General features: G+C 43.2%; 1 protein-coding gene across 3 annotated transcripts in view; it reads left to right on the plus strand.

Moving 5' to 3' along the window:
- CLTCL1 (clathrin heavy chain like 1) overlaps nt 1-23,793 on the plus strand; it is a 102,992-nt gene that overhangs the window by 37,139 nt on the left and 42,060 nt on the right. For all 3 annotated transcript variants that reach the window (XM_060612990.3, XM_060612992.3, XM_078435518.2), the window contains 12 exons: nt 3,682-3,843; nt 6,200-6,313; nt 10,645-10,818; nt 12,020-12,217; nt 13,237-13,437; nt 13,538-13,690; nt 14,295-14,417; nt 15,742-15,879; nt 19,396-19,560; nt 20,126-20,306; nt 21,646-21,809; nt 23,165-23,290. In XM_060612990.3, the coding sequence (XP_060468973.2) occupies nt 3,682-3,843; nt 6,200-6,313; nt 10,645-10,818; nt 12,020-12,217; nt 13,237-13,437; nt 13,538-13,690; nt 14,295-14,417; nt 15,742-15,879; nt 19,396-19,560; nt 20,126-20,306; nt 21,646-21,809; nt 23,165-23,290 (1,899 nt within the window). The remainder of the gene's footprint in view (nt 1-3,681; nt 3,844-6,199; nt 6,314-10,644; nt 10,819-12,019; nt 12,218-13,236; nt 13,438-13,537; nt 13,691-14,294; nt 14,418-15,741; nt 15,880-19,395; nt 19,561-20,125; nt 20,307-21,645; nt 21,810-23,164; nt 23,291-23,793) is intronic.

The following is a 23,793-nucleotide window of genomic DNA, read 5'->3' on the forward strand; positions in this document are numbered from 1 at the left end:
GATGTTCAACATCAGTAGTCACTAGGGAATTGCAAATCAAGACCACAGTGAGGTACCACCCATTGGGATGGTTGTAATTTTTTTAATGGGAAATAACAAGTATTGGCAAGGATGTGGAGTATTGGAATCCTTGTACATCAGTAGTGGAAATGTAAAATGATTCAGCTCCTGTAGAATACAGATTGATGGTTCCTCAAAAAATTTAACATAAAGTTACCTTTTGACCTAGCAATTCCACACCTAGGCATGTACCCAGGAAAAATAACGAAAACATGTCCATGCAAAAACATGTCCATACACAGATATTCGTAGCAGCATTATTTGTAATAGCTAAAAGATGAAAACAACCCAAAAGTTCACCACAGGATGAATGGATAAATCAAAATCTATACAGAAATGGAATACCACTCAACCCTAAAAAGGAATGAAGTACTGATACAGGCTACAACATGGATAAACCTTGAAAACCTCACTGAAGTGAAATAAGTCAGACACAAAAGGCCACATATTTTATGATTCCATTTATATGAAATATTTAGGTATCTACAAGACAAAAGATTAGTGGTTGTCAGGGGCTGGGGGGAGGGGAGATGGTCCCTAACTTTTAATATACACAGGGATTTTTTGAATAGTGGAAATGTTTTGAAACCATATAGAGGTGGTGGTTGCACAATATTGTGAATGTACTAAGTGTCTCTGAATTGAACTCTTTAAAATGGGTAATTTTATGTTATGTGAATTTAATCTCAATAGTAAGGAGACAGGAGGAGATAGGAGGGTGGATTTTGGCCCACATGCCATTGTTTGCCTACCCCTGTCTAAGCATTTGCAAATACTTCCCTTTGTTAGAGCTTTTCTCTTCGCCTGTGACCTCTTACTCCAGCCTCCGTGTCACTAGGAAGCCTTCCCTGACTCAACAGACTGTGTGAGGTCACAGCATTTCTCTCTATCCTGGCTCATAGTAGTCAGCACCCTGTATTGCTTGCTTCCTTGCTAGAAACTCTTATCATGTGTCCTTAAGGGAAGGGTCTGGGTCATACTTTCCTTTTTTTTTCTTCTTTTTTTTTCCTTTTTTTAACTTTTTAATGTTTATTTTTGAGAGAGAGAGAGAGAGAGAGAGTGAGTACAAGCTGGGAAAGAGCAGAGAGAGAGAGGGAGACACAGAATCCAAAGCAGGCTCCAGGCTCTGAGCTATCAGCAGAGAGCCCAATGTAGGGCCTGAACCCACAAACCATGAGATCATGACCTGAGCCAAAGTCCAACACTTAACCAACTGAGCCACCCAGGCACCCATATTCACTTTCTTATCCTTAGCCCTTCACATGGTTCCTGGCACAAAAGAAAGCATTTTTGCATTCAATCTTTGTCAGCTACAATCCTCAACATGCCTTTTCCCAAAGCACACATAATACTCAGCACCCCCATGAGGTAGACTTTACCAGGCAGGAGCCTAAGCCTCAGAAGCAGGTCACAGACCCAAGGCTACACCTGGAGCCTCTGAGTGGGTCCATGAGGACAGGCAGTGCAGGAATCCAGGTCTGTCTTGATCTGAGGTGTTCTCTCTGCTGCTTCTTTTCTTCTTCGCTTTAGTTTAGTCTTCTCTAGCATTGGGACTCAAAGGCATTATCTCTATATCGTCTCCAATCTTCCCACCCTCCCCTGGGAGGGTGAGTCTTATCCTATACTTACTCTCATTTAAAAATTTTCTTGTTCATTCTGTTGTTAGAGTGTACACATTTGTATTTATCTACAAGTTGCTCCCCTACTTCTCCCTCTTCCCAGCCCTTGGCAACCACTGGTCCACTCTGTCTCTGGATATTTCATATATGGAAATCATGATATGTGGCCTTTGTGAGTGGCTTCTTTCACTTTGCATGTTTTCAAGGTTTATCCATGTTGTAGCATGAATTGGTATTTTGTGTAGTACTTTCACACAAGTCTTCCAGTAGAAAAGTACAAAGGAGGGGCGTCTGGGTGGCTCAGTCGATTAAGCGTCCGACTTTGGCTCAGGTCACGATCTCGCGGTTCGTGAGTTCAAGCCCCACGTCAGGCTCTGTGCTGATGGCTCAGAGCCTGGAGCCTGTTTCAGATTCTGTGTTTCCCTCTCTCTCTGCCCCTCCCCCGTTCATGCTCTCTCTCTGTCTCAAAAATAAATAAACGTTAAAAAAAAATTAAAAAACAAAAGTACAAAGGAAAGGATCTTTAAAAAGAAAAAAGTTGAAGCCTTTGTCCCCCCTCCCTTTTTGCCTTTGTTTCCCTTTTTAAGGAATGGAGGTGGGTGGCAGATACACTAAGGATCTGAATTTTACCCAGATTGCATGGGGCTCATTTGGCTGGGGTGGTTATTTGAATGTTGAGGTCTAAGAGCTTGAGCTGTGGTGCTGTCATGTCTCATTTACTTAGCTTTTTGAGCACTTGACATTGGGTACAAATGTATTGAAATTCTTTGCTAGAAAATGTAAGTTCTAAGTTTTATGAAAGATATTAGCTTTATTGGGTTTTATTAAATACTATTTTTGCTATTTATAAATTTCAGAAAACCCAATTTTCAAAATTAGCCAATAATCTCCTGATTTAATTACTCTTTATACTTTAGAGTTTGTCCTCCCAAGACTTACTTTAATTTTTTTTTTTTTTTGAGAGAGAGAGAGAGAGGCAGAGTGCAAATGGGGGGAGGGGCAGAGAGAGGAAGACACAGGCCCCAGGCTCTGACCTGTCACCACAGAGCCCAACGTGGGGCTCGAACCCATGAACTGCGAGATCATGACCTGAGCCAAAGTGGGAGGCTCAACTGACTGAGCCACCCAGGTGCCCCTCCCAAGACTTACTTTATTTTTTTAAAAAATTTTTTAATGTTTTATTTATTTTTGACAGAAAGACAAAACATGAGCAGGGGAGGGGCCGAGAGAGAGAGAGGGAGACACAGAATCCGAAGCAGACTCCAGGCTCTGAGCTGGCAGCACAGAGCCCGACGCGGGGCTCAAACTCACAGACCGCGAGATCATGACCTGAGCCGAAGTTGGATGCTCAACCGACTAAGCCACCCAGGCGCCCCTCCCAAGACTTACTTTAAAAAATTTTTTTTTAACATTTTATTTATTTTTGAGACAGAGACAGAGCATGAACGGGGGAGGGGCAGAGAGAGAGGGAGACACAGAATCGAAAGCAGGCTCCAGGCTCTGAGCCATCAGCCCAGAGCCCGACGCGGGGCTCGAACTCACGGACCGCGAGATCGTGACCTGAGCCGAAGTTGGAAGCCCAACCGACTGAGCCACCCAGGAGCCCCACCCAAGCCTTACTTTAAATGAATATTTACATGTGTGTGTGTAGAATGTGTGTGTGTGTGTGTATTTATATATTTATGTATTTATTTACATATACAAACCTTGTATGTGCACTCAAATATACACAAACATACATATATGCATACCTGTGTGTATACACACATTTTGCATTTAACAAATTGGGACCATCTATCTTAGTGTTTTGAAGTCATATTTTTTCCCTGGTGTTTGCAGCCATCTTTACACATCAAATTTAGAGTTATATCATGTCTTTTAATATCTAATAGGCTTATTTTTTATTAGAGAAACTAGGTCAACATGTGAAACTTTCATTTTAGGAACATTTAACAATTTATATCTTCTCTTTTCTCTTTCGTTGCAAAATGTCTTTTCTTAGCAAAACCGTGTAGTTGGGGCAATGCAACTCTACTCTGTGGATAGGAAAGTTTCACAACCCATAGAAGGCCATGCCGCTGCTTTTGCAGAGTTCAAGAGTGAAGGGAATGCCAAGCCTGCCACCCTTTTCTGCTTTGCTGTACGTAGTCCCACAGGGGGCAAGGTAAGATCTCCACTTTCTTTTCTCCCTTGGAAAAGTGTCCTGAGTCAGTGTTAAGAGTCTGTACAGTGTAAATTGGTAGCCACTTAGTCAGTGATCCAAAACCAGTTTATAATTGGGAGTGGGGAATAGTCTGCAGGTGCTTCGTATAAATGAAGGCTTTTACAGTATTTAGAACAACTCATCTATTGTACATGTTGGTGGTTTCACAGCCAGTCTTTGTAAAGTCAGTGACGTGAAGTCACCTATCAATTAATTGGTCCCTTTGCCCTAAATATCCTCTTTCACAAAGTCTACTGAGCATGGGCTAGGCACACATGGTTTCTGCTCTCACACAGTAGTCTCATGGAGGCGACAGCTGTGAAAGAACCACTGTATGCTATCCTGATGAAAGGCACAGGTCCTATGTGGTTCTGCCTAGGTGCTGGGGTTGGGGTGGGAGCTGCAAGGAGAAGGCCATGCTCTGGGAGCAAGTTGAGTTTTATTCAGCTCGAGTACATGGCTAGCATCTGTTTGGCAGGAGTGCCATGGGCAGAGCTGTGAGGTCTAAGAGTTCATGATGTCAGTGAGACCTACAATTCCAGGGTTGCATCACTCACTTGGAAAGTGGACTGAAAACATGGTCCTTATCTCAGTATACTCTTATCATACTTCCTGAACTCATTATTTTGGGTTGGTCACTAGCCCTGAAGTATTCCCCAAAGAAGAAGAGCACTGGATCAGTATGTGGCTTCCTAGACTTCCTCATCTTGAATATGGCTAATTGTCTCTCATGTAATAAATATCATGCCCTCCTTAATTGAGAACCAATAGAAAAATAGGAGTCAGGCAAAAATATCAGCCTACTCTGTCACCTTAGACTGAGGCTTTCTACCTCGTCACAGACAGCCGGGCAGCCACAGTCACCCTTGAAAGAACAGAACCCTTCCTGGCCGAGCTGCCTGTGAAGAAGAGCACAGAACAAGCACCCCTGTAAGACAGGTGTGCCTGCTTATCTCCTGCACTCAGCTGTCAGGAAGGCTGGTCCCCTCAGGGCAGTCTTCATGACAGAGACCCCCACAGCAGCTGTCCCAAAAGCCACCTATATTCTGTGGTTGAATCTCCCCTCCCCTGCCCTAGTGGCAGGTGAGGGTCCCTTCAGTGATTTCCTCAGCCTGTGCCCCTTGCACAGGCCTTCCTTCTAATCCAGCCCAGCTGCACTTATGGCTCTCTAGTCTCATATGGATCCCAGTTTTGTCTGCACTCCAGTCACTTGTTCCTTTCTCACAGGCAGGTACCACTTGTCCATAGTCTCACCCTTCTCTCACCACCTCCCAAAGAAGCCTGGCTTCTTTACCCAGGCCCCCACTTCTGTTGGCAGTGCCACCATCCTTCCCAACTCTTAAGCAAGAAACCAGAGTTCTCAAGCTCCATTCTGTTTGTGTTGCCACTGTCCAGCCTCTAGCAAGTCTCACATCTGTAGCACATGAGTCTCTTGTTACCCATATTTGGGTTAGAGAATAATAGGTCCTCAGACCCACTCCACCCATCAAAAAGAATTTCCCCAAACTACCATCTCTCTTAAAGTGCCCGTATGCTAGGAGTTTCAGTCTCCCTGCATCTTAACTCACAGTGGCCCCTGCTCACTTGCTACATCAGCCCTCCCCTTCTAGCCCATCTCTCTGCTTGCCTCAAGCCTCTTTGGTGTTTCCCTTCTCCCTCTCTGCTAGGCCAAATCCAAACTAAGTGTATACTCATAAGTTTCCTCTACTGGACACCCCCTCCAACCCTCATTGTTTCACGTCTCTGATCCACCTCCACTCATGATTTTTTCCCCAGCCTTTTTCTAGCTGTGGTACCTTTTTATTAGATGAGAGGAACTTGAAGCTGTTCTGATAAAAGCAGGGACAGAACTTGTCCACTGTCATTCTTTCTGATTCTCCAAGGATTTTTATGCCCCCCAGCATAACCTTAAAAAAACTCTCAGGCCTTTGGCACGATCAACTGTCTTGTGAGTTTGGCATTCAGTTACATGATCTTGTCAGTTGATGTGTGTTAGCCTGAGCCCATGTCCAGGAGAGCTTGTTTCATGGGCATTCACACTAATGGCCAGAGAGGGGGCAAGTGACTCAGCCAACATGCTAGAACTAAACTTTGCTCAGGTTTCCTGGCATTGGTTTTTCCTATTGTCCTTGGTAGCGGGCAGTAGGTTAGTGAATAGCATGAGCACTCCAACCAAGAGATTTTCTTGTCTTGTTTGAATGTAACTTTTATCATTAGTCTTACAGAGCATGGACTATGGCTGTACTTAACTGTATATTAGTTAGCATTAGTCTGCCACCAATATGTTTCCTTGGATTGACCTAAATCTCTTATCTAGTTGCACGTAATCGAAGTCGGACAGCCTGCAGCAGGAAACCAGCCTTTTGTAAAGAAAGCTGTGGATGTGTTTTTCCCTCCAGAGGCTCAGACTGATTTCCCAGTGGCTATGCAGGTATGAATGTGCTGCCTGCTACATGAGTTAGAACAAATCACAGATCTTGGGTGGAGGGGAACAGCAGATAGCAGGTTCCTGTGCTTCAGAAGAATCCCAAATAGATACATTAGAACACAGAGAAGATAATGTCAGTGTTCATGTTTTAACTCATGCTGCCTTAACAACAGTCTGGAAAGGAGCACTCTTTTCTACAAACAGGACTTTGTCCAACACATACCGACGTCCCAGACCTTTCCCTTTTTATTATGAAAGATTAAATGTTCACTGTAGTACCAAAATATAAAGAAGAAAACAGTCTTCTCTAGCTGAACCAATTGGCTGTAAAATATATCAAAGATTTCACTATTGGGGCGCCTGGGTGGCTTGGTCGGTTGAGCGGCCGACTTCGGCTCAGGTCATGATCTCGCGGTCCGTGAGTTCGAGCCCCGCATCGGGCTCTGGGCTGACAGTTCAGAGCCTGGAGCCTGTTTCGGATTCTGTGTCTCCCTCTCCCTCTGCCCCTCCCCTATTCATGCTCTGTCTCTCTCTGTCTCAAAGATAAATAAACATTAAAAAAAAATTAAAAAAAAAAAGATTTCACTATTTATTATATTTAAAAAGTTAGACACATCTTTTCTGAACAAAATTGGAATCACATTATATATGTAAGATCATACAGTCTACCCCCCCCCCCATTTTTACTCAGTACATCGTAGACATTTCTATAAGGTATGCCATTCTTTGTTAATATCTTGGGAAGTAAACATTTATTTTTAGGGATGTAGTATAATTGTAGGATAGTTTAGTTATTTGCTTTTTTCTGTTCTCAAATATTTGACAATACTTAATGATGCTTTCTTTTTTAATTTTTTAATATTTTTTAAGCTAGATTTCTAGAAATAGTATGTGATCAAATGCAGTTTTTTTCCCACAAAGTGAAATTGGCCTTTTCTCTATCTTACAAAAATACATATTGTCCATTAATTTCCAATAATATCAATAAACATAATAGTAGAATTAAATATCCACTGAAATCCTACCCCACTGATAACTGTGACTGCCCCCTTTGGAAGTATCTTTGTATGCATGCATTTACAAACATATACGCAAATAGAGTCTTATGAATTGGCTTGGCACTGGCCTTGGGCTTTATGACCTTTTCTCACTATGTTGCAGACCAACACCACTCCAATAAAATGCATATAATATTTTAATGTCTATATTATCTTTTCTGTAGATGTGCCCTAATTGATTTAGACAATCCCCCATTGGGTATTTATAGTGAATGCTTCTAGGAGCATTATTGTCCATATATCTTTGTGCATCAGTCCAAGGATAAACTGCCACATGTGAAATTGCTGCGTCAGGGGCATGTGTACAACCACACTGGCTAGTTCCTACTCCTGCCACCACCTCCCTGATAGCTGGACAGTGTCCAATGAGCTTCATGTCCTTCCTGTGGTTAATGTTGAGGTGGAATGAGTTTACCACTCATATGCATCTTGTTAATTACCTCTTCCTGATCTTGGCAGTTTTTCTCTTGGGGGTCTTTATCTTACTTGTAAGAACTCTGTAGTTTTTGGATACTAATGCCTGATGTATTTCAAATAAATATTTTTTCATAGTCATAACAGAAGTTTATTTGGGTGTGTTCCACCTTGTAGAAGTTTTGCATTTTTATGTGGCTTTGGTGTCATGTTTTAAAAAGAATTCTACACCCCAAGGTGAAGAAAATATTCACCATATTTTCTTCTATTACTTTCTTAGTTTTATTTGCTTTTTAAAAAATTATTTTTAATGTTTATTTTTGAGAGACAGGGACAGAGTGTGAGTGGGGTTGGGGCAGAGAGTGATGGAGACACAGAATCCGGAGCAGGCTCCAGGCTCTGAGCTGTAAGCACAGAGCCCAACATGGGGTTCAAACTCACAGACTGCCAGATCATGACCTGAGGCAAAGTTGGATGCTTAACCGACTGAGCCACCCAGGAACCCCAGTTTTATTTGCTTGTTATGTAAAAATCTTTGACTCATCTGGGATTTACATTGATAAAGAACAGGATGGAGAGCCAATTCTTTACCCTCATCCTGTATCCCAGTATAGCCAGCTGGTTATATTAACATTGTGATATGAAATACCTACTCATTCATGTTAAATTCTTATATGTTTGATTCTACTTCAAGATTCTCAGTTCTGTTTGTTTTTATTTCTTCCTATGCTAGTACCCCACTTTATTTTTTGCTACCATACTTTGATTTTTTAAATTTTTTTAATGTTTATTTATTATTGAGAGACACAGAGAGACACTACATGAGCATGGGAGGGGCAGAGAGAGTAGGAGACACAGAATCCAAAGCAGGCTCCAGGTTCTGAGCTGTCAGCACACAGCCCAACGTGGGGCTCGAACTCACAAACTGCGAGATCATGACCTGAGCTGAAGTTGGACGCTCAACTGACTGAGCCACCCAGGCACCCCTACCATACTTTAAAATTACTATAACTTTGAGGGGTGCCTGGATGGCTTGGTTGGCTAAGCCTCCAACTTCATCTCAGGTCATGATCTCATGGTTTGTGGGTTCAGGCCTATGTCAGGCTCTGTGCTGACAGCTCAGAGCCTGGAGCCAGCTTCAGATTCTGTGTCTCCCTCTCTCTGCCCTTCTCCCTCTCACTCTCTGTCTCTCTCTCTCAAAAGTGAATAAACATTAAAAAAAATAATAGAGTAAAATAATAAAATAAAGTAACATAATGATAGGTTTGGGGCGCCTGGCTGGCTCAGTTGCTGGCTGTGACTCTTGATCTTGCAGTGGAGATCTTTAAATTAAAAAAAAATTTTTTTATGTTTATTTTTGAGAGAGAGAGACAGAGTGTGAGCAGCAAGTGGTAGAGAGAGAGGAAGACACAGAATCTGAAGCAGGCTCCAGGCTCTGAGCTGTCAGCACAGAGCCCAACATGGAGCTCGAACTCATGAACCACAAGATCATGACCTGAGCTGAAGTTGGATGCTTAACCAATTGAGCCACTCAGGTGCCCCGAGATCTTTTAATTTTTAAAATAAACAAACAAATAAAATTACTCTAGGTTTCATAATAATTTTTTTTTTTTTAGAGAGAGAGAGAGAGAGAACGATAGCACAAGCAGAGGAGCAAGGGGGAGCAGAGGGGCAGAGGGAGGGAGCAAGAGGGAGAGAGAAAGAGAGAGAAAGAGAATCCCAAGCAGGGGTCACACTCAGTGTGGAGCCCAGTGGGGCACTTGATCTAACGACTGCAAGACCATGACCTGAGCCAAAATCAAGAGTCAGATGCTTAACCAACTGAACCACCCAGGCACCCCTATAATAACTTTTTTGTTAACATTTATTTATTTTTGGGAGAGAGAGAGAGCGAGTGAGCAAGTGTGCAAGTGGGGGAGGGGCAGAGAGAGAGGGAGACACAGAATCCTTAGCAGGCTCCAGGCTCTGAGCTGTCAGCACAGAGCCCAATATGGGGCTTGAACTCACGAGCTGTGAGATCATGAGCTGAAGTTGGATGCCTAACCAACTGAGCCACACAGGCAGCCCCCTTATAATAACTTTTTAAAGTTTATTTTGTTTTTAGTAATCTCTATACCCCACGTGGGGCTTGAACTCATGAACTAGAGCCCTGAGATCAAGAGTCACATGTTTTTCCAACTGAGCCAGCCAGGCGCCCCATACAATAATTTAATTTGGCAAGTTAATCAGTCTTTCTCCCACCCCTTCAGAATTTCTCATGTGTTAAATCTTCTGTAGGAGTTAATACAACTTGGCAAAGGTCAAAGGTTACTAAATGGTGGTGGAGGGCAAGCTGAAATGTGAACACAGTGTATGAGGTCTTTTCCCAGAACTTTCCCCTGATTTTATGAACTTGCAGCTTCTTCTAAAAGGATTTGGTAAGGAAGTAAGGAGAGGATAGTTATACCTGAAAGATAAATGAATAGCCTAATTTATTGGACCTTTATTTGAGAAGAGTTGGCCAAAGTATTGGCTTTAAAACTATTCTCAAGTGAATAAACTGAGGGTTGATGGGGGGTGGGAGGGAGGGAAAAGTGGGTGATGGGCATTGAGGAGGGCACCTGTTGGGATGAGCACTGGATGTTGTATGAAAACCAATTTGAAAATAAATTTCGTATTAAAAAAATAAAATAAAAAAAGATAAAACTATTCTCAAGTGGGTAGGACTTGACTGGAATCAACTTGGGATCTATATCTCAGCAGCATAATGCTCCCCACCAATAGTAAGTGATCTCTTGGGCTTAATAACTCAAGATCTTTCATCATTTGTGAGCTCTTTTGCCCTATTTGGCTTCTTTCTATCTGTTCTGTATCTTCCTATAGATTGGAGCTAAACATGGTGTTATTTACTTGATCACGAAATATGGCTATCTTCACATGTATGACATAGAGTCTGGCGTGTGCATCTACATGAACCGTATCAGTGCTGACACGATATTTGTCACTGCTCCACATGAATCTACTTCTGGAATTATTGGTGTCAACAAAAAGGGACAGGTATGGAACTTGGAGGGTTCATCTCCTACCGTTTCCATTCACTAGGGACTAGAGCTTAACTTTTACTCCTCCAAGACAGTGGTCAAGTATAGTTACCTCCTGTTATTCAACTTATACCCATGTCTCCCTTCTACTTCTTGCCATTACTTTATATCACTCCTAACACAGGATCGATTCTGAGAAGAGAGTAGCTCCCTTACTGCATGAAGCTTCTCTCAGTGAAGCAGCAGTTCTGATACACACCAGGCCAGACACATACTGACTGGGGAGGGTTGAAAAGCAAGTACTATGCTACCTAAATTACCTCTCTCAACTAAAGTTAAATTTTTTTTAATGTTTGTTTTATTTTTGACAGAGAGAGAGAGAGAGAGAGACAGCATGAGTGGGGGAGGGGCAGAGAGAGAGGGAGATACAGAATCTGAAACAGGCTCCAGGCTCCAAGCTGTCAGCAGAGTCCAACATGGGGCTTGAACTCACAGACAGCGAGATCATGACCTGAGCCGAGGTTGGATGCTCAACTGACTGAACCACCCAGGCACCCCTCTCAACTAAAGTTAAAAAAAAAACAGTAGAAGAAAATCTGTGCTTTTTTTTTTTATTTTTTTTATTTTTAGTGTTTATTTGAGGGAGAGAGACAGAGTACGAGCAGGGGAGGGGCAGAGAGAGAGGGAGACACAGAATCTGAAGCAGGCTCCAGACTCTGAGCTGTCAGCACAGAGCTGGATACGGGCTCAAACTCACAAACCACGAGATCATGACCTGAGCCAAAGTCAAAAACGCTCAACTGACCAAGCCACCCAGGCGCCCTGAAAATCTGTGCTTTAAAGAAAAGAACATTTAAGAAGAAAAACTGTCGGTTCCACACCCCCAAATAGGTCATTTTGGCAGAGTGATCATCTTGAACACATCACTGGTCAATGTCCATGCAACTTTATTTTTTTTCTCACTTGGTATTTTTATAGTCTTTTAAAATAACTACATGGAATCCCATGCTGTGTCTCTACCATGATATTCTGTTGTGTTGCCATTAGGTGTTTGGCTCCTGTGCATTCTGTCACTGTTAGAGCCAACATTCTAGGCATACTCAGCCTGAGCTTTAGAATTTTGCTGATACTGCAGTACCTGAGAGCAGGATGTAGTAGTATGTGTATATGGAGCACTTTTCTAGGCTAGGCCAGTCTCACTTGTTGGGTCTTTATAGGTGCTGTCAGTTTGTGTCGAGGAAGATAACATTGTGAATTATGCAACCAGTGTGCTTCAAAATCCAGACCTTGGTCTGCGCTTGGCCATTCGTAGTAACTTGGCTGGGGCGGAGGAGTTATTCGTGAGAAAATTCAGTACCCTCTTTGCACAGGGGAGCTATGCTGAAGCCGCCAAAGTAGCAGCATCTGCACCAAAGGTAATGGCCCTACAACACTGTGTACCAATCTGAGAGTGAAATAAATTATAAAAGCATTCCACTACTGATGTTGGAGTGTGTTGCTGTTTTGTTAGTAGTTTTAGCTTTAAAATTTGTGCCAATGGCATGACAACAATGAGAAATCAACAAAAAGCACAATCCTGCTGCAACAACATTTTTTTATTCTCTTCCAGTTCTCATCTACGTACATACATACATATTTCTCATGCAGCTTCTTAGCTTAGGAAATACAGAACTGTATTATACATCAAGTAGTTGTACCCTGTTTTATTTAGTCATATTCTGCTCTCGACTTTCTCTGCTCATCTAGAGTGTAACAGTACTGCTTAGGGCATTTTTTTCTGTTTATTTCATTAGGATAAATTGTCCGAGGCCTAGATCTGCTCCTAAGTAAATAAAGGGTTTTGAGTTGCTTTTCATTGAAACGATTTCTTCTTTCAAGGGATACTTATGAACAAACCATTTCTAGTCTTCACGCATGACTTTTGAGTATTTTGAATTAGAACATAATAATGGTAGAACTTCACTATTGCCAGGCTGATTTAAAAGCCTAATTCTCACTGCAGCATGCTAGGGAGGAAGTTTCTTCCTAGAAGTCACCTGTGAGACTGAGACTCGCTGTGCTTGTGGTTTTTGCTGAAGGTGGAAGCCATTGCCTTGGTAGAGGACTTTCTGTCCCTGACAATTCTGTGTGGAATTTCCATCGGCAATTTTTTTTTTAATATTTATTTATTTTTGAGAGAGAGAGCGAGAGACTGTGGGTGAGTGGGGGAGGGGCAGAAAGAGAGGGAGACACAGAATCCGAAGCAGGCTCCAGGCTCCAAGCTGTCAGCACAGAGCCTGACATGGGGCTCAAACCCACAAACTGTGAAGTTGGCTGCTGAACCAACTGAGCCACCCAGGCACCCCAGCGATTTTTTTTTTTTTAATACAAGCGAATTAAGTAAAGGGACAGCCTTTGAGTACAGCATAACAACCTACATTTCCATTTGTCATAGGGAGTCCTGCGTACCAGTGACACAGTTCGGAAGTTCCAAAGTATTCCCGCCCAGCCTGGGCAGGCCTCTCCTTTGCTCCAGTACTTTGGAATCCTCCTTGACCAGGGTCAGCTCAATAAACTTGAATCCTTAGAACTTTGCCGTCCAGTGCTTCAGCAGGGTCGCAAGCAACTCTTAGAAAAGTGGCTGAAAGAAGATAAGGTACAAACACTTATGAAATCACAGCCCTCAGCACAGTTATTAAACTAGATCACAGGTTCCTCTGGTCCTAATCTTGCCCTCTCTCTTTGGCACACCACAGCTGGAGTGTTCAGAAGAACTTGGAGATTTGGTTAAAACTGCTGACCCTACACTTGCTCTGAGTGTGTATCTTCGGGCAAATGTGCCAAGCAAGGTTATCCAGTGTTTTGCAGAAACAGGCCAATTCCAGAAAATTGTCCTCTATGCCAAAAAGGTAATACATGCCTAACCATTAGCATTTCACAGATAATGAATTTGTGGTAGGTGGTTGCTGATTCTGAAGTTTATAAAATACCCTTCCTTCTCTGGAAGTGCTTTGGTATGAGTTGTCGGTGTTGCTGCTAGCATCTGTCATTCGGTGATAATGATTCTCTTCTCTTCAGTTTTTTATTTTCCTGTCTTATTTTTACAGTCCTTCCAGTTCCCTTCCACTTGGGGATTTTCCTGTAATTTTTTTCTTTTTCTCCCTTCTCCCTCGTGCCCCTCAGCACCGTCTGTGTGTTAAATCCATGTTTTAGCGGGCTTCCACTGCAGCTTGTGCCCAAAGCTCACTGGACGACGTGCTGGGTTTCGTCAGAGCTTGCACACTGGTTTGGATGACTTCTTTATGGTCCAGGCTGTTTGTGTAGTTGATTGTGTCTCTGCATACATGGCAGCGCCTTGAAGTGGATGTTGTATTTGGCAGAGATCCTGCACATACGCATGCTAATATTGCTCCTCATTTCTTTGTAAACACAGGTTTAAAACAAAGGATGGGAGCTTTTTTTTTAAATACTCAAGGTGTTTTATTTTTTTGATGGGTGTTACCTTGCCTCTAGGTTGGCTATACCCCAGACTGGATCTTTTTACTGAGGAGTGTGATGAGAATCAGCCCAGACCAGGGCCTGCAGTTTTCTCAAATGCTAGTGCGAGATGAGGAGCCATTGGCCAATATTGACCAGGTGAGCATGAGTTGTTTGGGATAGCTTTTTATGGCTTTGTATAATTGTCAATAAGATTCCTTTTTATTTGTTTTTCTCTTACCAGTGTCTTCCAGTCTAAAAAAATCTGATGTATTTTGTCTTCTATTCTTTTATTATTTGAATACTGTCACTTACCTTTGTTTTGAAGTATTTTAGAGGATTCATCTGTCAGGTTGTGAGAATGTTATTTCTTTTGTGTGGTGGTTGGTGGTGGGGAGTGAGGATGTCATTTTAAAATGGTAGCCCCACTTCATTATCCTCTGCTGACTAAGGCCACCTGAACTCTCTCTGTGTACTGGTTACGGTAAGTGCTCTCAGGTCTGTAGACTTTCATCCTGTGGGTGTTTGGCTCATCTGGAGTTAGGTGAACATGAGACCATTATTTTAGCATAACACACTTAGTGTGTAGACATAAACACATGTCAAGTTACCTTCAGTAAACTGGGTAAAATGGGCTCTGGGTAATACAAAGAGAGATGTAACAAAGGTTGAAGCAAGGCAAAACCAACAGCTTGTATAGATGTAAGTGCATTCATACTGGGTTGATACATAGTGGAATTTGCAGGTAGTTTGGAGATCATGTTGAAAGGGTTTGAGCCAAATTTACATAGATACCAAGGGGAAAGAAGACTCCAGATTACATCTGGTTTATATTTCATATTTCTAAAGTATTTTTAATATAAACTTTCTCCTGTACTTTAAATATGGAAACAGTTACACAATCAGTAACTTCATTACCTATATATCACTTCTTACTAAGTCTTATTCTTTAACTTCTATTTAACTTTAATGATCGATGTCTAAGTCAGTGTTTGCAGTTTCCTAACTGTGCCTGAATAATGAGAGTATAAGGGCTAGACACCAGGTATTGACTGCCTCTAGGATTTGATTAAGTAACAGATTGTTAAGATTGCTTGAGTCCCTTCAAAGTACTTCCTTTGATTTACTTGAATAAAAATGCCCTGTTGGTGAGGATGATATGGGTGATAATAATTTCACAAAATTACCTAGAAAGTAATGGCTATGAATTACTTGAATTTTGATAATGAGAAAATGCAGGACAACTGGCTGGCTCAGTCAGCAGAGCATGCGACTCCTGATCTCGGGGTTGTGAGTTTGAGCCCCACATTGGGTGTAGAGATTACTAAAAAACTAAAATAAAAACTAAAAAAAAAAAGAGAGAAAATGCAAGGGAAGGAACTAATGGTTGAATTTCTAAATGAGATTCAATTTCAGGAGCTATCTGAATAGGAAAATAAAATAGTTTCCTTTGGATCAATATGTGGCTTTCAATCTGTTTCAGATTGTAGACGTTTTCATGGAAAACAGTTTAATTCAGCAGTGTACCTCCTTCTTGTTGGATGCCTTGAAAAATAATCGCCCAGCTGAGGGGCACCTCCAGACGCGCCTTTTGGAGATGAACCTGATTCACGCACCCCAGGCAAGTGACATTTCTAGGCTCTAACCATAGGACAGAGCACCTGTTTTACTTCTCTGTGGGACTTGCACACCTAAACACAGTGGCTTTGGGCTGGGATGTGCTCATGCCTCAGGGGGCACTCTCCAAGACTTTCCTGCAAGAAAGTTCTAGAATCCATGGTGCAAAACTTTCATAGAGACTTTTGCACCTGGGACATCTTTTCTTTTCGTTTTTCTTTTCTTCATTGTGGTAAAGTGCACATAACAAAATTTACCATTTTAGCCATTTTTTTGAAGTTTTTTTAAAATGTTTATTTATTTTGAGAGAGCGAGAGAGTGAGCACATGAGCAGAAGAGAGAATCCCAAGCAGGTTCCACACTATCAGCTCAGAGCCTGACGTGGGACTTGATCCCACTAACTGTGAGATCATGACCTGAGCCAAAATCAAGAGTCAGATGCTTAACCAACTGAGCCACCCAGGGACCCCTACCATTTTAGCCATTTTTAAGTGCATGATTTAGTGGCCTTAAGTACATTCACAGTATTGCGCAACCATTACCACTGTATATTTCCAGAACTTTTTATAATCATGAACAGAAAATCTGTATCCATTAAGCAGTAACTCCCCATTCCCTCCCCCAGCCCTTGGTAACTCCTGTTTCGCTTACTGTTTCTATGAATTTGCCTATTTTAGATACTTCATATAAGTAGAATCATATGATATTTGTCCTTTTTTCTGGCTTGTTCACTTAGTATATTGTCTTCAGGATTCATCCATGTTGTGACATACATCAGAATTTCATTCCTTTTTATGTCTGAATAATATTCCATCATATGTGTATGCCACATTTTCTGTACCTGTTTATTTGTTGATGACACTGGGTTGCTTTCACCCTGTAACTGTTGCAGATAGAGCTGCTAGGAGTATTGGTGTACAGGTATCAGTTTGAGTTCCTGTGTTCAGCTCTTTGGGGCATACATCCAGAAGTGGAATTGCCAAATTATATGGTAATTCTGTATGTAACTTGTTGCAGTACCACCATACTATATTTCAAGCATTACACCATTTTATATTCCCACCACAGTATATGAGTATTCCAATTTCTTCATATCCTTGCCAACACTTGTTATTTTCTGTGTATGTTTAAAAAATAATAATATCTAGGGGCACCTAGGTGGCTCAGTAGGTTTAGCATCTGACTTCAGCTCAGGTCATTATCTCATGGTTCATGGGTTTGAGCCCCATGTTGGGCTCTCTGCTGACAGCTCAGAGCCTGAAGCCTGCTTTAGATTCTGTGTCTCCCTTTCTGCCCCTTCCCTGCTCATGCTCTGTCTCTCTCTCTCAAAAATAAATAAACATTAAAAAAATAATAATAATAGCTATATGGGGCACCTGGGTGGCTCAGTCAGTTAAGCATCTAACTTTGGCTCAGGTCATGATCTCGTGGCTTGAGAGTTCAAGCCCCACATCAGGCTCTCTGTTGTCAGCGCAGAGCCAGCTTCAGATCATCTGTCCCCCTCCCTCTGCCCCTCCTCCAGTCTAGCTCTTTCTCTCTCTCAAAAATAAATAAGTTGGAAAAAAATAGCTATCCTAAATGAGTGTGAAGTGGTATGTCATTGTGGCAGTGCATTTCTTGACCTGAAAATTGGCGGGAGGGCTGTGATTTAAATCACATGTATATGCCTTTTCTTTTTTTGGTTAATTTTGGATATGTATGCAGGAAAGGAGTTTGAAAAATTCACATCAAGCTGTTAACCACAGTTGTCTGAGTGGACAGGATTGTCATTCACTTTGTTCTTTACTCACTTGTCTTCCGATTTCTTTTTGTTTATAATCATATATTGTTTTTTGATTAGGAAACAATAATTGTTAATTATATTGTTCTGTGATTTCAGGTTATTCAAATCCACAAGTTAGCTGCTGTTGTGTGGGTCATATCCCACCTCTAGGAAACAAAAGTGTTATTAATTTGCTGTTTGCTGTTCTGTTGAACTCTTATGACCAGATGATTATGTGTGATGATAGTTTTTAATAAATGAGCTTGGAAAGGGGTGCCTGGGTGGCTCAGTTGGTTAAGTGTCTGACTCTTTTTTTTTTTTAATGTTTTTGTTTATTTTTGAAGGAGAGAGAGACAGAGCATGAGCGGGGGAGGAGCAGAGAAAGAGGGAGACCTAGAATTTGAAGCAGACTCTAGGCTCTAAGCTGTCAGCACAGAGCCCAATGTGGGGCTCAAACTCACGAACTGTGAGATCATGACTTGAACCGAAGTCGGATGCTTAACCGACTGAGCCACCCAGGCACCCCAACTGTCTGACTCTTGATTTCAGCTCAGGTTATGATCTCATGGTGAGTTCGAGCCCCCCATTGGGCTCTGCGCTGGAGCACAAAGCTTGCTTGGGATTTCCTCTCTCTCTTCTCTCAAGATAAATAAACTTTAATTAATTAATTAGCAAGCTTTGAAACAGAAACTAAGCACCATTCAGGAACTGAGCAGATAGACCCTAAGAAGAGCCCAAACCCTAAAGAGGGGTAGGCTAAATGGGCACAATGCCCAAAACATTGGGGCAGTTCTCTCTGGATCTCAGAGGCTGGATGGTATTTTCTTTCTTGGCCCTTCTGTGTTTTTTGAGTTCTCTAAACTGCACTATTACTATAATAAGGGGGAACCTTTTTTAAAAAAGAGGATAGTAAGGACAAGTCTTAAGGAAACAAAGGGCGGGGGCATCAGATAAGCATCAGATATTACAAAACCCTGCTCTCAGCACTTGGTGTGGATTTCCTCTGCAGAGAGCCCAGAATGTACATTATCCTGGAACAACATGGTATTAGGCTAGGTCTGTGGTCACCATGTACTTGGTTTGTGCTCCATATCCTGGAAGAAATGGGAAAGAGTGTGTGTCTCATCAAGACTAGCTACTTATTAGATACTGAGAGTCAAGTTTGGTTGTTGACCCACTCATTCTTAGTCCAGAGGTTGCTTATTTAAAGATGATATTAAGCCTCATCAAAATTCTTTCCAGGAGGGTTAGTTGTTTTTCAGACATCCCCACACACACCTAATTCTGCCTTTAACCAAGTGGAGAAATTTTGTGAACACCAGTAGGATTTATTACTTCCAGGTCTAATCGTGACTGTTGCTAGTCCAACGATTGAGCTCATTAAAGAAGGAGGCCTTCGTAGACTCACGCCCTCACATTGACCATGACCTTGCCATAGAAAACTGTACAAATGTGATGGCTGAAAAGTCGGAACAATAGCCTGTACTGATCCCAGTAACATGCTTTAGGGCAAGGCCTCAGCCTTATTATACACATCTGACTCTGCACCTAGGAGGACAGAGCCTTGTTCGAAGAGGCCCAGGTGACTTGGAAGGATGGCTAGGGCTCTGCTCAGAGGTGGGCAAGGATCTAGACCTTGTGAAGCCCTTCTGTTTCATGAGCACTGTTCTGGAGCTGTGTCGTGGGGGTGTTGAGCAGCTGTTCTTAAAAAGTTATTGCCACTGTTCAGTTTTTCTTCCTGACGTCACCATTTCACAGGTTGCAGATGCCATTCTTGGAAATCAGATGTTTACTCATTATGATCGGGCCCACATCGCCCAGCTCTGTGAAAAGGCAGGCCTCCTGCAGCGTGCGCTGGAGCACTACACTGACTTATATGACATCAAGAGGGCTGTGGTCCACACTCACCTCCTCAATCCCGAGGTATGGTGCACCCTTGGGGCACTCCTGTTGTGATTGGCACACATCTGTCATTAGGGTCACATGCTCCTGAAGTTTCCTGTGTCCATGGTTGTGGGACTGTGGCATGTGTATTCCCTGTGCATGAGCCTCATCACTACTATACACAGTTTTCATTCAACCCACACACAAGCTTCACTTGCTCACCCATGCATCCGGACCCACGTTACCTCTTTCTTTCCATTTTCTACCTTTGACTTAGCCTAATAGAGAAAACCTATTAACATTGACAGCTCTAGCAGGATTGTCTGAAACTATTAGCAGAAGCTAATAGGTATTACATTTACATTTACAGAATAAGTTTTAGTATCACCTGTGGGGTTTTGCAGGGTGTGTGACAGCTTGATGACTATTAAGGTTAGTTATCCTGAGTTTACTCCCAGCTCTTACTTTTTTACCACAGTCCTTTTAAGTGAAAATTCTTTATATTTTTGACATTCAGTGGGAAAAATTGATCCAGTTATTTTGCCAGTGTTGGAAACATCTAGGATGGTACTTAGTTGTGGATTAACTCTTCCTTGCTTCCTAGTGGCTCATCAGCTTCTTTGGCTCCTTGTCAGTGGAGGATTCTTTGGCGTGTCTGCATGCTTTGCTGTCTGCCAGCATCAGACAGAACCTTCAGCTGTGTGTGCAGGTAGCCTCCAAGTACCATGAGCAGCTGGGCACACAGTCCCTGGTGGAGCTCTTTGAATCCTTCAAGAGTTACGAAGGTAAACTTCACACCCTCCAGCCGACTGCACCTTCTGCTCAGGTGTTGGTGTCTGCCTGCCCAGCCTCACAGACTTCCTTCAAGCCAAGCCAATGTATTGGTCAATGGCAGAAGATTTCTGCTGTCTAGTGTGTTACCCAGCTTAGGTAGCTTTTTTGGCATTTGCAAAGGAAGCATTTAGTTGGTTGGCATTGGGGTGGGGACACTTAGAATCCCCCTTGTGTCCCTGGAGCCTCTGTAGAACTGAGCATCTGTCACACAGTCTGCTGTAGAGTTCACCAATAAGCCTGAGCCGGTGGCACTAGAGTGCATGGTTCTGAGGGGTGGCCCCTTTGGCTTCCCCTGAGTAACAGTCCCATGGTGGCTGAGCAATGTGTGGCTGCTAGGCTGGCTGGCCTGATTGTGGTTGGCTTACTTTGCCCTCTTGTGGGCATCACACCAAGAATTTGCTGGTAGGAGGATGGCTTTCCCAGATGAGGGTCTCTTGGGGGCAGGCTGGGGCAGCGATAGAAGCAGAGCATTTGTCCAGTGAGGTGTTAAGCCACTGCCCTGTGCCCAGTGAGGTTGGGATGTTAGAGGAGTGAAGCTGCCTTCAGGGAGCTGCCCTTGTCACAAGACACCATTGCAGGAAAGGCTGCAGCAGGAATTAGGTTGCACTGGGCGGGGAGATGGCAATAGAGTAAGGTTAGTGGGAACTGTCTGCCTTCAGGGTTCTGGTTCCTTCCTCAGGTTATAACCGATGACCTCCTCCTCAGGGATAGTGGTCTTCTCTGGTGTATCTTGTCCTGCTGTTGTCACCAGTACCTCCTGGCCAGCTCCTGTGACAGTTAGGAGATGGTTAGCTTCTGATGAACAGTGTTGCTCTGTGACTCACCATGCACCCCAGTCCACAGTGGCTCCATGTGTGCCATCAGCTCGGTGTCAGGGAGCAGACTCTGTTTGGAGGCTCCCATTGGAAGCCTCTGCTTTCCTGTCCCTGGCATTTCTTTTTAGAGCAGCAGTCACACAGCCCTCTTAAGTTGCCTATTTGAATTATTCTTGAAGATAACCACCTAGGGTATGCCTGGCGCCCCCCCCCCCCCAGATGGATTCCATATACACATAGTATTTCATACAAGAACATCCCTCCCAAATTTGATGGAAATCTGACCAGCTATTTGGAGGAGATGCCAAAGCAAAAGAACTTCACATAGATTTTGTAAGTTGTGAGTGGGTAATGGGTGCTGGGAGACTGAAGCACTGTTGTTGTGGGCTGGGCTGCCAAGGGAAAGTGGCCTGTGACTGTGGAGAAGGCAGGTGGATATTATGAGGGCGTAAGATGGAACAGTCTCTCTTTGTAGGCCTCTTCTACTTCCTGGGCTCAATTGTGAACTTCAGCCAAGATCCAGATGTGCACTTGAAATACATTCAGGCTGCCTGTAAGACAGGACAGATCAAGGAGGTGGAGAGGATATGCCGGGAGAGTAATTGCTACAACCCAGAGCGGGTGAAGAATTTTCTGAAGGTGAGTGTGTCCTGGCATTGCCTCCTTCCTTGAGCAAACCATCAGCCAGCTGCCCAAGAGTTGGAAAGCTGGCTTTGTCTCTACCAGTGTTCCCTGGATCCTTAGTGCAGAGCTCTACTTTGGCCTAAAATTCTTATAGGAGTCCACTGTTAATTTTACAGCCCTTGAGGCTGTACTCTTAATTATCTGTTGTGTGAATAGAGGGAGTTAGTTTATCGATGCATTATGTTTCAGCAACATCCCAACTGTGCCCCTGTTAATTAGGTTGGGAAAGTCTACAGAAACAAATAAGCTACTCAGTGCTAGTGGCATAAAAAGCAAGAAGTATATTTCTTCCTGATGCACAGATTGGGGTGGGTGTAGAGGTAAGTGGGTGGCTTTCCCACCACCTTTCAAGGACTAGGCTGATGGCTGTTTTGCCATCTTCAGCCTACAACCTTGAGAGTTGCCTTCCTAGTCAACTGGAAGGAAAGAAAATTCAGAGAAGCTGGTATAGGTGGTTTTTAAAAAAATTTTTTTAATGTTTATTTTTGAGACAGAGAGAGACAGAGCACGAATGGGGGAGGGTCAGAGAGAGAGGGAAACACAGAATCCAAAGCAGGCTCCAGGCTCGGAGCTGTCAGCACAGCCAGACGCGGGGCTTGAACTCACAGACCGTGAGATCATGACCTGAGCCGAAGTCCGATGCTCAACTGAGTGAGCCACCCAGGCGCCCCTGGCATAGGTGGTTTTTATGGGTGAGGCTGCAGGTGGCATGTGCCATTTCAATTCTCATTCCACTGGAGGAAACATATGGCCACGCCCAGAACTGCAAGGGTGCAAGAGAACCTGAGAAGTGTCATGTAGGTATGGCCAAATGAGGGGAGGCATTATTGTGGTGGACTGCAGGGTAGGCAACAGCGCCCTGCACAGGCAGCCGATGTTCCATAGAGTATGGCTGCTTGTCCAGAAAGGCAGCCCTTACCGGCAAGTGTTCTCAAAAGTGGTCCTTTTTCTGGTGCCTGGTCTGGGTCAGATTTATACATAATGAGTGAGCTGCTTGTCTTAACCCAAAAGGTAATGGCTTTTGGACTAATTTGGAATGTTATTGCCAAATTTAGCAGAGCTCTTTTCTTCTTTAACCAAATAGTACTGTCTTTCTGTTACTTGTTTCCCAAGACAAACACCTTATCCCCAAAAGCAAATACATGTACCTTAAAACAACAGCATGTCTAGAACAAAGTCTCACCCTTGAGTCTCCTTGGGGCCACTCTGCTAACAGAAGCAGTGCCATCTCTGTGCTGATTCATGGTCCCTGCAATCTAGCTCTGTGGGGTCTTCACTGCCTGCCTTGTTCTGTGCTTTTCATTACACAGGAGGCCAAGCTCACAGACCAGCTTCCTCTCATCATCGTGTGTGATCGGTTTGATTTTGTACATGACCTTGTCCTGTACTTATACCGCAACAACCTGCAGAAGTACATCGAAATCTACGTTCAGAAGGTACTGCTGGGACCATCACTGCCGGCTCCCAGGTGACACCCGGCTGCCTTTGTGCCTTGGTTGCTGGTAATAGTCTATACCTGAGAGGCTGCCTCTGACCCCTGAATGTATCTGAGACTGGTGGTATCTAAGCTTGGGCTGCCATAGCAGAATACCACAGACTGGGTGGCTTAAGCAATAGATATTTATTGCTAACAATTCTAGAATATAGACATCCAAGATCAAGGTGCTGACCCTACCACCTTGGGTTGGTTCTTCCTGAGACCACTCTCCTTGGCTTACAAATGGCCAGCTTCTCACTGTGTTTTTTATATGGCCTTTTCTCTGATTAGGGCCCTACCGTTTGACCTTACTGAACCATAATTATCTCCTTCCAGGCCATTCTTCCAATACAGTCACATTAGGGACTAGAGCTTCACAGTTTGCATTCCATCTACCACAGGAGCTCTTTCAGACAGCCACGTTGTCCAAATCTTTGGGGACTTGTAGCAGTGACCTGTGCC

Source organism: Panthera onca, chromosome D3, assembly GCF_046562875.1.
Source record: "Panthera onca isolate mPanOnc1 chromosome D3, mPanOnc1 haplotype 2, whole genome shotgun sequence".
Taxonomy (NCBI): Eukaryota; Metazoa; Chordata; class Mammalia; order Carnivora; family Felidae; genus Panthera; species Panthera onca.